The sequence below is a fragment of the Plasmodium relictum genome (genome assembly GCF_900005765.1).
Source record: "Plasmodium relictum strain SGS1 genome assembly, chromosome: 10".
NCBI lineage: Eukaryota > Apicomplexa > Aconoidasida > Haemosporida > Plasmodiidae > Plasmodium > Plasmodium relictum.
In genome coordinates this window covers 224,377-239,743 of record NC_041688.1, presented here as the reverse complement: position 1 = coordinate 239,743, position 15,367 = coordinate 224,377, and the positions used below count along the sequence as shown (strand labels likewise).

General features: G+C 18.6%; 3 protein-coding genes across 3 annotated transcripts; all 3 read left to right on the top strand.

Moving 5' to 3' along the window:
- Window positions 1–809: 809 nt before the first annotated feature.
- Window positions 810–3,398, top strand: PRELSG_1006800 (tRNA-YW synthesizing protein, putative; the record flags this gene model as incomplete). Its single annotated transcript, XM_028676982.1, has 1 exon — window positions 810–3,398. One exon carries the CDS (start codon window positions 810–812, stop codon window positions 3,396–3,398), a length of 2,589 nt encoding a protein of 862 aa, XP_028533417.1.
- Window positions 3,399–7,795: 4,397 nt separating this feature from the next.
- Window positions 7,796–9,289, top strand: PRELSG_1006700 (zinc finger protein, putative; the record flags this gene model as incomplete). The annotated part of the gene is made up of 1 exon (XM_028676981.1): window positions 7,796–9,289. The coding sequence occupies one exon, from the start codon at window positions 7,796–7,798 to the stop codon at window positions 9,287–9,289; it is 1,494 nt and encodes a 497-aa protein (XP_028533416.1).
- Window positions 9,290–12,242: 2,953 nt separating this feature from the next.
- Window positions 12,243–14,264, top strand: ACS10 (acyl-CoA synthetase, putative; the record flags this gene model as incomplete). The annotated part of the gene is made up of 1 exon (XM_028676980.1): window positions 12,243–14,264. One exon carries the CDS (start codon window positions 12,243–12,245, stop codon window positions 14,262–14,264), a length of 2,022 nt encoding a protein of 673 aa, XP_028533415.1.
- Between the last annotated feature and the right edge of the window lie 1,103 nt (window positions 14,265–15,367).

The following is a 15,367-nucleotide window of genomic DNA, read 5'->3' as shown; positions in this document are numbered from 1 at the left end:
TTTGTAATTTGAAAATATTCTTTAATTATAACATGAAAAACTTTATAAGAATTATACTAAGAGTATTTTAATAATTACATTTAAATTTAATTTAAATTTTACATTTTTTATATTATGTACCAAAATCCTTAAATATGCTATCATTTAAACATAATCTCTCTATATTTTTTCTTTTTACTTTTTTTCTGATTTAATTGTCCATATAAATTTAAATTTTTTTTTTTTTTTATATATATACTTATTTTTACATAAAAATTATAAGAAAAACTAGAGGGCTTAAATTATTTTTAAGCTATTTTTTTATAATTTTTTTTTTTTAACTATTTCAATTTACATTATTTTATTTTTTTATTGTATTCTTTTTTAAGTTTTTTTGTTTTTTTCAAAGAATATTTTATTTTATTTTTTTTTTTTTTCATATATGTGAATATATTTTATATATTTATATTCTTCATGAAAATATATAATTCATGAATGCCTCTTAGAATATATAATTATGTTTAGTATTCGAGAAAAAATGAGATTTTTATTAATTACTCTTTAAAATATAATTAAAAACTAAAAAAAAAAAGAAAATGTTGATCTTAAGAATATTATATAGTAAATTAAAAGTGTTAACATTTTAAATTTATTTGGGTTTAAGAGAAAGTATTTCATAATTCTTATTAATAATGCTATAAAAATTTTCATTACTATATATATATGTATATTCATTTTTTTTTTTTAAATTGTTAAAATTCATTTATTTTATCTAACAATAAAGAAAAAGGGGAAAAAAAAAAAATAGAAAAACTAAAAATTATGAAAAAATGATTGATATTTACAAGAATTTCTTTAAAATAATTTTAAAACACTATTTAATTTACAGCAAAGCAAAAATAAATGTAAAATTAATTTATGGATCTGAAAGTTGTAATAGCTACAATAAGGCAAAAGAGTTTTTAAATGAATTAATAGAATTTTTTAGAGAAATTCATAATTTTTATAAAGATATAAAAAGAAATATATATGAAAATGAAAATAACATAAACGAAAACAATAATTTGGAAAATGACATATTGGAATATTTTAAATTTTATTTGAAGAATAAAACAGGTTTAAAGAAAAGAAATAATGAAATAACATGGAAAAGGGATTACTTAAAAGAATATGAAAAAAACATAAAACAATCAAAAAAAAATTTTATGAATTATATAGATTGCTCTATAGAAACAAATATAACAATAGTAAATTTTGATTTTATAAGTGGTAACGAATTTGATTTTGATTCTTTTTCTGAAAGATTACAAGATTATGATTTGAATATATTGATATTATTTATAAGCACTTATGATAATGGTACCTTTCCTAGAAATTGCTTTAAACTAGAAGAAATTTTAAAAGATTTACTAAACGATTTTAGAGTAGAAAAGAACTTTTTGAAAAATGTTTTTTATAGTTGTGTAGGATACGGTAACAAAAGTTATGGGAAAGAATACTTTTGTTCTCCTATTAATAAATGTGATAAATGGCTTTATTCATTGGGTGGAAAAAAATTATATAAAACATTAACATTGTGTGATGAGGAAAATAATGAAGATTACATTATGAATTGGAAATGTAATTTATTTAAAACATTATTTTTGTCTATATTTTTCTATCTTAATCATATGAAATTATGCAGCTTTATCCGTTATCTCAATATGAAAAAATATGGTAACTTAACATTTTATTGCTCTTTTTTTTGTAGAAAATATAACCCAATTTATGAAAATGGTTATAACAAACAAAAATGTGTAAATAGTATTCAATCAAATAATCTGAATAAAAATAATAAGGAATTATGTATTGATGAAAAATTAATTTATTACCGTGATAATAATGAGAATAAGGAAAATTATTTTATTTCTAATAAAAAAGATTATAGCAAAAATCACATCAATAATTTCAATAAGAGTGAAAATAATAACATAAATAAACAAATATTTAACACACATAAAAATGAAGAAAATAAATTCGAAGATATGATAAATAATCAGAATTCTTCTATTATATACAAAAGTGACAAAAACAAATCAGAATATGACTATAATTATGAAGAATCAACAAAAATAATTTCTTCAGAAACTAGTTACGATGAAAAGGATTACAAAAAAAAAAAAAATATAGTTACTACTAATTCTAATAATTATAATAAAGTTACTTCTTTAGAATGCAGTAGTGAAGACGAATTGGAAGATTTGATTTCAAGCGTAGCAAAAGATATGCTTACAAAAAATCAAAGAGATAAGTTAACAAAAGAAGGATATAAAATAATTGGTTCTCATAGTGCAGTCAAATTATGTAGATGGACTAAATCTCAACTAAGGGGAAGAGGAGGATGTTATAAGCATACCTTTTATGGCATAAATTCTTATCAGTGCATGGAAGCAACTCCTAGTTTAGCTTGTGCAAATAAATGCGTTTTTTGTTGGAGACATCATAAAAATCCTGTAGGAGTCAGCTGGAAGTGGAATAAAGATGAAGCAGAAATGATAGTAGAAGAAGCTATTAAAAAACATAAAGGGATGATAAAAGAATTAAAAGGTGTATATGGTATTATTAAGGAAAGATTTAATAATGCTATGAATATAAAACATTGTGCTTTATCATTAGTTGGGGAACCAATTATGTATCCTGATATTAATAAATTAATTGATGAATTGCATAAAAAAAATATTTCTACTTTTTTAGTTACTAATGCTCAATTTCCAGATGCATTAAAAAATTTACATAAAGTTACGCAGTTGTATTTATCTATTGATGCGCCAAATAAAGAGGCTTTAAAAAATATTGATAGGCCTTTATTTAAAGATTACTGGGAAAGATATATTAAATGCATAAAACTTTTAAAAAATAGAAAAGAAAGGACTGTTTTTAGATTTACTTTAGTAAAAGAATACAACATGATGGTTGACGAAATTTCAAGTTATGCTAAATTAATTGAATATGGTTTTCCTGATTTTATTGAAATTAAAGCTGTAACTTATTGTGGATCTTCAGATGGTTATCAACTAACTATGAAAAACATCCCTTGGCATGAAGAGGTGCATCAATTTGCTCTTCATTTGATAAATTGTAAATCCTCATTAGCCAATATTTATGAAATATCTTGTGAACATAAACATTCATGTAGCATTTTAATAGCTAAAAAAATATTTAAAATTAATAACAAATGGTTTACTTGGATAGATTATGAAAAATTTCAGTCCTTGGTAAAACAAAATAAAGATTTTAATGCAATAGACTATTGTGCAGAAACACCTGAATGGGCAATAGTAGGATCAGTTGAAAAGGGATTTAGTCCTTGTGATAAAAGGATATATACAAAAGGAAAGAATAAAAATAAGAATCTAAATAAAAATGGAAATGAAAATTAAAAAAAATTTTGAAAGTTTTATTGAAATTATTTACATATATTTAATTCATTATATTATTTAAAAAAATAAAAAATAATTTATAATTTTATATAAACTTTTATATTAAGCTTCTTATTTATTTTAATACAGGTATTTAAGTACTTTAATGTTTTTAAAATATATTTTAAAGTCTGCACATATTTATTAAATTTCTTTTATTTAAATAAAATATTCGTAAATTAATTTTATTACTTAAATCCGTAATCATTTTTTTTTTTATTACTCGTTTATTAATGTACATTTATTCATTTATTTGTCTTATTATAATTTAATAATTTTTTTTTTTTTTTTTTTTGTAACATTTTATATTATATTATTTATTTTTTTTTTTTTTTATGCATCACTCTTTTAATGCATAGGTAATAAATTTCACAACAAACTTAAAAAAATGTACATAATTTTTGTGCTATCAGATATTTATAATAAATTAAAAGAAGAAATTAAATAAATATGTTCAAAATTTTCTTTTATAGAAATGTATTTAATTTAATTTACTGTTTTCATAAAAATAATATTAATATAAAACATTAAATAAATAAAATAAAAATAAAAAATAGACAAAAAATATGAAGAGTTTGAAAATTCTTGGATATTCTTATAGAAATATAATTTTTTTTTATTATTATATTCGTATTACTAACTTTTGCTCTACCTTTTTCTTCAACGCATTTATAACAAGCAGTATTCCTATATTTTTTTTTTATTTTTGTTTTTTTTTACATTAGAAAAAAAGTCTAAAAATAATAAAAATGGAAAATAAAACATAAAAAAAGGGATGTGCTAGCTAGTTTAGTTTAATTATTATAGTTTTTATATTTTATGAAAATAAGAATTTTTTTTTTCAAGCATAAATATAAAATAAAACAAAATAAAATATTGAAATGCATTAATTCTTATTTTTTTTATTTTCATATAAGAAATTACGAATGGAATAAAGACTTTTTGCACACAATTTATCTTATTATGTTATATAAGAATTTTCGTTAAATATATGTATGTTTATATTAAAAAATATATTAACAAAATTTGCAATATCCTTTTTTTTTAATATTCTTTATTTATATAGTCATTATATATAGCTTATATAATATTTAGATAGTTTATGACAATCAAAATAATGATTAAGGTAAAAAGAACTAGATAAAACCAGAATTAAAAAAAGGAAGCACAAAAAATATATAATATGCATAATTATAATATATTCAGATGTACATGAATTACATTTTTAGCTCATGAGAAATATGTAATTTAAATTATTTTCATATTAAGCTAAATTCAATGAAGATTTATAATTAATTTGAAATAACACTTCATTTAACTCTTATTTGTTTTTATAATAAATAATTTATGTTAATTTTAATTCAACTTTTTTTTTTTTTTTTTCTCCTCTTCTCCATTATGTTATTGTTTTATTAAAATTTTTCTTTATAATATTTGCATTATTTCTACAATATATATTTTCCTATTAGACAATATTTAGTAAATTTTTATTTTCATTAAGAATCTCTTATATTACTATTTCATTTCTTCGTAAAAATTATTAATATTCCTTTTTAATTTTAACTTTTTTTTTTTTTTTAAATCCAACATATATAAAAAAAGTATTAAAGAAAAAAAAAAAAAATACTTTTACATAGAAGAGATATCGTTCTATAGAAAGTCTCCAAGGATAATTAAAACCTCAATTACCTCTTTTTTTCTTAAATTTTATGCAAGAAATGCACACTATATTTTAGCAAATATTAATAATAATAGTACATTTTATATATATGTATATATATGCACATCCTTTTTTGTATTTTTTCTTTGAATCATTAACCTTTGGAATTATGGAATTTTTTTTTAATTTTCTCTTTTTTTAAAACAATTTTTGTGTACAAAAAGGAACCTTATTTTCTTTTCATTTTCTATATACTTTTTTTAAACAATTTTCTATTAAAAACTTTATTTCCTAAATGTTTTATTTAATAAAAAATTTATATATTTACTTAAAAAAAAAAAAATTTGATAAACGGATGAATACTAGTAAAACTTGTAAATTTTTTTATACATGAATTTATGCTAGATGTATATTTAAAAAAAAAAAAAAAAGTACAAAATTTAAAAAAAGTAATAATTCATTAATAAGAAAAAAAAAAAAAAAAATAATAAACTTTTTTAGATAACTAAAGAAACATTAAAACTGATATTTTATTTATAATTTTATTTTCTCTTCCATAATAAGTTATGTTTACATCTATCTTTTTTTATTTAGTATAATAAGGAAATTTCATTAAATGAAAAATAAGTATTAATATATTTTATTTTTAATAACAATTTAAATTAGAAAAATTTTTAATTTATTTTTCTTTTTTTCTTTTTTTTTTTTACATTTTATTTTTATTCGAATGCTAGATGTCTCGAAGAATAGAAGTAATTAAGTTTTTTGTCTGTAAAATACTATAATTTTCATAAATCATATAAACTAAAAAAATAATTGTAAAATTTTTTTAAATATTTTTTTTTTTATCATTCTCATACAAGTATATATAGAATAAATAAATATTATCCTTACTTTTCGTATATTATAACTTAAAATTTTTTCTTTTTTTTTTTATTACTTTTTTCATGTTCCATTTGTATAGATAGCATAGGAATCTAAAAATGTATATAAAAAAATAAAAACATTTTTTTTTTACATATGCTTTTTCTGTTTTTTTATATGATTTACTTTTGTTGACATTTTATTTTATTTTTCTTATGTATTTATTTCACTCATTATTTAAGTATATTATTTTAACATATTGGAAAGAAAGTTATTTTTCTTAATATTTATAAAAAAAAATTGAATATATATATGTATGTATTTATTAACGTTATTACTTTTTTAATTTATTATAACATTGTTTATTTAAAATAACATCTATATATATAAAAATGATAATTTTTTATTTTTAAAAACACTTTATTATGTTTTATAGTAATAATATAAAAAAATATATCATATATACCAATATTTATATACATGTATATACTTTTATATTTTTAATTTATGCTAAAGAAATAAACTAATCCATCTCCCGTAAAATAAATATATATATATATATGTATTTTTATATATATTTCAATTTTTTTTTCCCATACGCTTTAAATAAGTTTTTTTTTTTTTTTTAATCTTATTCAGAATTAAATGAAATGCAAATGGTTTTATATCTTATGTTTTAAGTTTATGTTACATATATATGTATAAATTTTTTTTATTAATTTTATTATATTTTTTTATTATTACTGTTTTTAATATATGTTTTAATTATAATAATAAATATATATATATATATATATTTATATTATATTATAGTATCAGTGTGCTATTTTATATAACCATAGGCTTCATATTTTTGAGAATATTGTTTCATTTATTATTTTATTTTTTTTTTATTATATAAATTTTTATTTTTTTTTATTATTTGGATTACATCTGATAATTATCTTGATAATTATTCTTTTTATTCTTTATATATTACTTTCTTTTTTTTTTTTTGAAAGTTGTCTTTGTTTTATTAAAATTAACAAAATATATATTTAAATAAAACTAAAAAAAATTGTTCTTTTTATTTATAATTTTTTTTTGAATTCATTTAAAAAATAAACAAGTTGATAATTTTTTTTACAGCATCTATTTTATTTTAAAAATATCACTTTAAGAGACTTTTTTTTTATGTGATATGTTTTATTATTTATAAAGTTTAATGATTAATAGAAATATTTTTACCAATATCTATTTTTTAAGTATTTATATATTCTTTAATATTTATCTTTTATTTTGAATTATATATATATGTTACCAATATTTTTTTTTATTATATCTTTATAATTTTATTTTATTTATTTATTTTTTTTTATATAACTGTATAATTTTTTTTTATGTTTTAATTGTTACCTTGTAAATGCAATTATTTAAAAAAAATAGAGATATTGGAAAGTAATTTTCGACTAACAGGAAATATTGGTAAGAATAATGTAATGCTAGAGATAAAAAAAAGGAGATATAAAAAATTCAGTTTACATTATTGAAAATAAAAAACAAAGATTGACATAAAGACTATATAGCAAACAATATATCATAGTTAATGTTTTTATAAGATATAAAATTAATGTTATTTATTAAATAAGTTCTTGATAAGCAGATAAATATTAAAAATTATAAATAATAAATTTGAGCATACTAAATTTTGTCAGAGTAGATATATAATAGTGAAAAGTATAATTGTTGTTATATGTAATTCATATATATATATATATAATATTTTTTTTTCTTTCTTTTTTTTTTTTTTTTATTGAAATTAATATATATGTAATAGGAAATGATGACGAAAAATATGAATACGCAATCATCTTTAGTGATAGCTCAAATACCTCGAAAAAAGCAATTTTACAAAACGAAAATGTGCCCATGGTTTTTTTCGGGGAGATGTGATAGAGGGGTAGATTGTTTATTCGCTCATTCTCAAGATGAATTAAATCCAATTCCTGATTTATCATTTACTAGTTTATGCCCACTAGCCAAAAAATCAGGTTTATGCAAAAATGAAAAATGTAGTTATGCTCATTCTGTTTGTGAATTAAGGCCGACAGGGGATTTATATAAAACAGCTCCTTGTACGAAATTCTTGAGAGGAAAATGTAATGCAGAAGCACACTGTAGACACGCTCATTATATTGAAGAATTGAGACCTTTACCTGGAAATTTATCTCCATCTCAAAATGCTATTAACTTAATGCTATCATCATCCTTATCGAACTCTTTACAAAAAATGAACAAAAAAAGCAATTTTTTGAATGAAGAAAAAAAGAATGAAAAAGTTTTAAAACAATCAAATTCATTAATAGGCAATTTTCCATCACAGAACAATAAGTTTACAAAAAGATTTGTAAAAAATGCAAGTGCTAATAATAGCAATATAAATAATAATGTAAATAATAAAAATTATCAAAAAAGTTCATCTTTTCCAAATAAAATGTATCCTATACTATTAAAAAATAAAGATAATAATGGAGAATCAAAAATGCATAATAATGTAAATTTTAAAAATTATTTGATAAATAATGACATGGAAAATAATAATAACATTATGAACAATTTTAATCTAAACAAATTACAAAATATGTGTAATAAAAAGAAAGAAGTAGGTAGAAGCCATAAATCACTTAATGAAGTAAGAGGACAGGACAATAATATTAACGTAAATAGTAACAAATTTTATAATTTAAATAAGACGAAAAATAATGATACGATAAATCACTACTCTTCATTCTCCACTAAAGAGCCTTCTACTCCTATGAGAATGTCTAGCACTTCTTCAAAGGATTTTACATCGAATAATGAAGAAAATAACTTAGTAGATACCATTGAGCATATGGAAATTACTGCTCAAGATAGTGCACTAAAAGTTATTGAAGATGATTCAGAAAAAATGAATTCTTCTGATATCAAAAATTTCTTAAATTTACTACATATGAAAAATTCAAGTAATTTTAGTAAAGATAATTTTTTATTTAATGATGATAGTACAAATAATAACAACGCTATATATTCATCTTACAACACATTGTCCTCATCTAAAGGTAAATTAAATCATCAATTAAATTTAGATTCTCATTTTTCAGAACATTATCTAAATAAAAGTATACATCATATCAAAAGCAATGAAGAAAATACAGAAACATATGACCCAACTAACAATTTTAAAAATGTATATAAATTGAACAATAATTCTTTAATTAGTTGCTCGAATTTTTGGAATTATCCCGAAGATGAATTGTCCACTGTTGCTCCAAAAATGGCACAAAAAGTGGAAATATTTGACTATTAAAAAAAAATAAATAAATAAAATAATTGATAAAAATAATTTATAGTAGTTTAACAGCAAATATATAATTGTTATATATAAATAAAAATATATTAAATATTATGAAACATATGCAATCTTAATTCATGATGCCTAATATAATTAATTTAGAAAACAAAAAATTACTTATATATATATAACTACATATATTTATTTTAAAATTTAAAATATGTATTACACATATAGAAAAAAAAACAAAATAAAATAAAAATAATAAAAATTAAATGTATGTATGTATGTATGCATGTATGTGTGTCTGTTTTATTTTATTATGTTTCAACTTTTGTAATTTATTCAAATGAAGTGATTGAATAATACTTTTTATTTTAAATGTGTCAATTTAATAATAAATAAAAAATTTATACATTTATTTATATTCATTTTTTTTTAATTTATTATCACTTTTTTTTTATTATTATTATACATTTAATTAAATAATGTTTATATATATAACATATAATTTTTTTTTTTTTTTTATATATTTGAATACGTAACTTTTTTCTTTTTTTAATTAATTTCTTTATTTGTCCCACGTTTACTTAATAATGTTTCATTTTCTTTTATTTTTAAAATTATTATTTTTGTTTTTAACATTATTATTTCACCTCATAATATATTTCTTGTTTTTTTAATATGTATGCAATATGCAATTATTTTTTATGAGACAGTTCGAAAAAAAATGTTAATATAATAAAGAATAACATATTATGTAGAAATAATCATCTTTTTTTTTTTAAAAAGTGTAATTTTATGATATTAAAAATAAGTAAAAAAAAAATAAGACAATGAAATAATAAAATGTGAAATTGTTTAAGAAAAAGAAAAAAATGTAAAAACATAAAATATATTTTTGTAAAAATTAGCAAAGCTCAAGTTAATATATAGATGCATTTATAGTTTGTGCCCTTTTAGTAAATATACCTAAAATCTTTTATTCACTATTATTAAAATTATTATTAAAACTGTATTACTACTAACATTATTATTTTTATGATTATAATTATTACTATTATTTTATATTTAATATTTTCAACGTAAACATAATTTTTAATGTATTTAATAGCTTTTTAGAAAACGAAAAAGGTAATAAAATTTATGAAAAGTATTAGGTTGGCACTTTAAAAAAAAAATTCTATACTATATAAATTATAATACCAAAAAAAAAAAAGAAAAAAAAAAATTCAATTTTTCAAGTAGTATCATAAACGTGTAAATATATAGATATTTGACTTTTTTTCTATATTAGTAAATAATTGTACCAATTTTACTTTAAAATTTTTTTTTTACTCAATTTAAAAACAATAAAATTATACTTTAAATTCATAATTATATAAAAAATGAAATAAAAAATATTCACACCTCAATAATATTAATTATTAGAGTAATTCATATTTCTATTTATTATCTATTACATCTTTTTTATATATTTTTTTTTCTTTTAACAGATGAAATATAAAGAATACAATGTACACTCTTGATATTTTTTTATAAATATTATTTAACAAATTGAAAATATCAATAAAAATAAAAAACATGTATAAAAATAAATATATAAACATATATATTCTTGAGCCCAATAAAATAATATGCCTAATAAAATTTTATCATAATTGATATTTCAACACCAAATAGTTTAAAAATAATAAAAATATATCTTAATATAAAATTTTTTTTTAATAATATATATTTAAAATTCTCTAATGCAAGAATTCTAAGTGTAATTGCCATATTTATTAATTACCCTAATTATTTTCCCATTTATTTATTTTATTTTTTGAATAAAAATATAGTTATAACACATTAGGCTTTAATATATGTTATTAAATGTTATCGTTACTTCTTAAATTTTTGTAAATTTTTGAATACAAAATAATATATTAACAAAATATATTAAAATTTACACAAGATTAATATACACAAGAAATCCTAGAGAAAATTAATAAAAAAAAAAAATAATATTGTCAAGTAAATATTTTTTAAAAGATTATTGAAAAAAAGATGAACATTACAAAAAGTTTATAAGGAAAAAAATAATAGAAAAAAAAAAAAAGAAAATAAAAAAAAAAATAAAAATAAATGATAAATATAATTTAATCTAGTTTAAATTTTAAACAATAAAAAAAATTAAAGATATTATAAATATATACTTAATAAAAATTTAGTTAAATTAAAAATCATATAGTATAATTTTTAATCTTAAAGAACATATTTTTATATTTTTTTTTAATCAGAGAATAAAAAAAAAAATATATTAAAATTGCAACTTTTTTATAATAAGCTTATTAAAAAGAATAATTTTAATGTTATTTAGTATTTAATGAAATTTTCACATATTTTCACAGAAAGAAAAATATTATAGTAAAAAATATAAAAAAGAAGTAATTATAGATAAATATATATATATAATGTTTATAATTTTTACATATCTAATGATTTTTGCTAATATATAGATGCCACATCTTTTTTTTTTTTTTAATTATTTTTCTACATAGATACATTTTTAATTATTAGTTTATAAAAAAAATTATAATTTTATTTCATATATATTTATACTATGTAATTTATTTATAAACATAAATATTTTATAAATTGATATAAATTAAATATAAATAATGTCATTTTTATGTAATATTGATTATATGTATATTAAAATATGAAATTTCATTGGCTATTGTTTATATATATATATATATATATGTACATCTAGAGAAATGCTAATAAAAGTATAATTTTTTTCTTTTATACATTTATAATTTTAATATTAGAAATGTTTATATTATAATTTATTTTATAATATTTATATTATTAGTTATTCAAGTGTAAAAAAAAAAGTATCGTACTATATTGTAATTATATATTTAATATAAACATAAATTTTCATTTTTTTATTTTTTTTTTTTAACTTAAGTAATTGAAGATGTATAACGAAAAAAATGAATTAGTTTATTCATTTAAAATAAGTGAAGATGTAGGAAATGAATGTACGGGGGTTTATAGGAACCCTAAATATAAAGATATATTAGTAGGTAATTTTGAAGATAAACCTTTAAATAATATATGGGAGCTGTTTAGTGAAGTATCCGATAAATTTAAAGATAATGAATGCTTAGGCACTCGAATAAAAGAAAACAATAAGTTGGGAGAATATAAATGGAAAACATATAGAGAGATAAAAGAATTAGTAATATTAATTGGTTCAGGGCTATTAAATTCCAATGCATGCCCACTAATTGAATGTGATGACAATATAATAAAAAGTGCTCGATTTCTAGGTTTTTATATGCCTAATAATGAAGAATGGACTATTTGTGATTTAAGTTGTAACGCATATAACATTGTTACAGTACCTTTATATGACTCTTTAGGTACTGAATCAAGTAAATTTATTTTAGAGCAAACCTTAATGGAAACTATTATTTGCAATAAGTCTTGTGTTCTTAATTTATTTAATTCATTAGAAACATGTGAAAAAATTTATTTAAAAAAACTAATTTTAGTAGATGAAATAGATGAAGAAATAGAAAAATTAGGCAAAAAATTTAATTTGGAATTAATTGCATGGGAGGATTTAATAAATGAAGGCAAAAAAAATAGATTAGATGTTACCCCTGGAGATCTTGATACTGTTGCTTCTATTTGCTATACCTCAGGTACTACTGGATTCCCTAAAGGAGTAATAATGACTAATAGAAATTTTTTAGCAACATTAAGTGCATCAGTTATAGAGGTATCAAAAATGCCAGATATAGAAGTAAATGAAAAGGATATACATATATCTTATTTACCATTAGCTCATATATATGAGAGAGTGTTTCTTTTATTATGCTTTTACTATGGAATACGTATAGGATATTATTCAGGAAATGTACAAGCATTAATTGAGGATATCCAAACGTTAAAACCAACGATTTTTATTAGTGTTCCCAGGCTTTTTAATAGAATTCATGAGAGAATTTTTAATTCTTTAAAAAAGAAATCACACTTAATTCAAGCATTATTTAATAAAGGAATAGAACATAAAGTTAAGAAATTAAATTCAAGTGGTTCTTCTACTCATTTTTTATGGGATAAATTGCTTTTTAATAAGGCAAAAAAAATTTTAGGAGGGAATGTAAAAGTAATGTTAAACGGATCTGCACCTATTAGTTCTGATGTCTTAAAAAAGTTGAAGTCAATTTTTTGTGTACCAATTTTAGAGGGTTATGGGATGACCGAAACATTAGGACCTGCATTTTTGTCATATATACATGATCCTATTGTTGGGCATATAGGAGGACCTATATCATGTGTAGAATTTAAAGTTGTATCAGTACCTGAAATGAATTATTTCATCACTGACAAACCACCCAAAGGAGAATTATACTTAAGAGGACCAAGTATATGTAACTTAGGTTATTTTAAATTAGAAAAGGAAACAAAGGATTTAATTGATGAAGATGGTTGGATACGTACAGGAGATGTAGTTGTGTTAAATGAAAATGGCTCACTTACTATTATTGATAGAAAAAAAAATATTTTTAAATTGTCTCAAGGTGAATACGTGGCTGTAGAAAAAATAGAATCTTCTTATAAACAATCTTTATTTATTAACCAAATTTTTGTTTTTGGATATTCGTTTGAATCTTTTCTTGTTTGTGTTATATTTCCATCAACAGATACTATTGAAATTTGGAAAAAAAATAAGAAAATTGACAAAACAGATGATGAAATTATAACGTTACCCGATTTTAAAAATGATGTTATTAACGATTTAATTAAAATAGGGAAAAGTGATGGATTAAAAGGATATGAACAAGTTAAAGATGTCTTTTTCACTCTAGAACCCTTTACTATAGAAAATGATTTATTGACACCCACAGGAAAAATTAAAAGACATGTTGCTCATAAAAAATTTAAGTCTCAAATTGATGAAATGTATCAAAAAGCAAAGAGCTCGTAAGTTTTGTCATATATTCCAAGTAAAAACCAAAAATTGTTAAGATATTTAAAAAAAAGAACTGCTTAATTTTTTGTAATATATGAATAAAATTATTCCGTCTTAAGTAGAATTTTAAAAAAAATATGTAAAAAAAAACCCCAAAATAAATAAAATAAAATAATTGCGTTTTACCTAAAAAATTATGCATAGATACAAAACATAAATAAAAATAGAGATATTTATTTAATTTCTATATTACACGAAATAAATATCGTTGATTGTTATGTATGAATATGTATCTTTCATATAATTTTATTATTTTTTTTTATTTTTTATTTTTTTTAAAATGAATTTTTTTTTTTTTTTATACTTGAAGTTATTCCCTTTTTATTAAAACAAAACTATATATTTTATGAACTATTAATTCAATAACTTCAATTGTATACATGTATTGTTTCCACATACTTATGCATATATATATAAACGTTTTTAAAGAATTATACTGTATGACATTATATATTTCACTAAATTGAGAACTTGATTTTTTTTTCTATGAATTTTTATTTCGTAACAATTTGAAAAAATATAATTATTAATAATTTTTAAAAATTTTATGTTTAAAATATCTTTTTATAAAGAAAAAAAGAGGCGTGTATCATAAAAAATGAAAAATATAAGTTTTAAAGGATTTCTAAATAATGTTGTGAAAATACATAAAATTTGAAAAATATTACTCCCATAATAAAGTAATTATTTTATCTCATAATTAAAAATGTGTAATAAATATTTTTTCAAATATTTGTTTAATAGAAAAATAGAGAAAAAAAATTATAGGCAATTAGAATATTTTTTTTATTTTATTTTAGTTATTAAGCATATCTAATAAATTAAAAATAAAAAAAATAAAAAAAAATAAAATAACAAAAGTATATATATATTTAATTTTTTGTAAATATTATATATACATTTTATAATTTTTTTTTTTTTTTTAATAAAATTCTTTTCTCATAGCTTAATAATTTTTTTTTTTATTTTATAAAAATTTATTTTATAATTTTATAATTCTTCTCGATTAATATAAATGAAAAGTTGAAACAATGGTTGCAAAAGTAATATTAATTTTT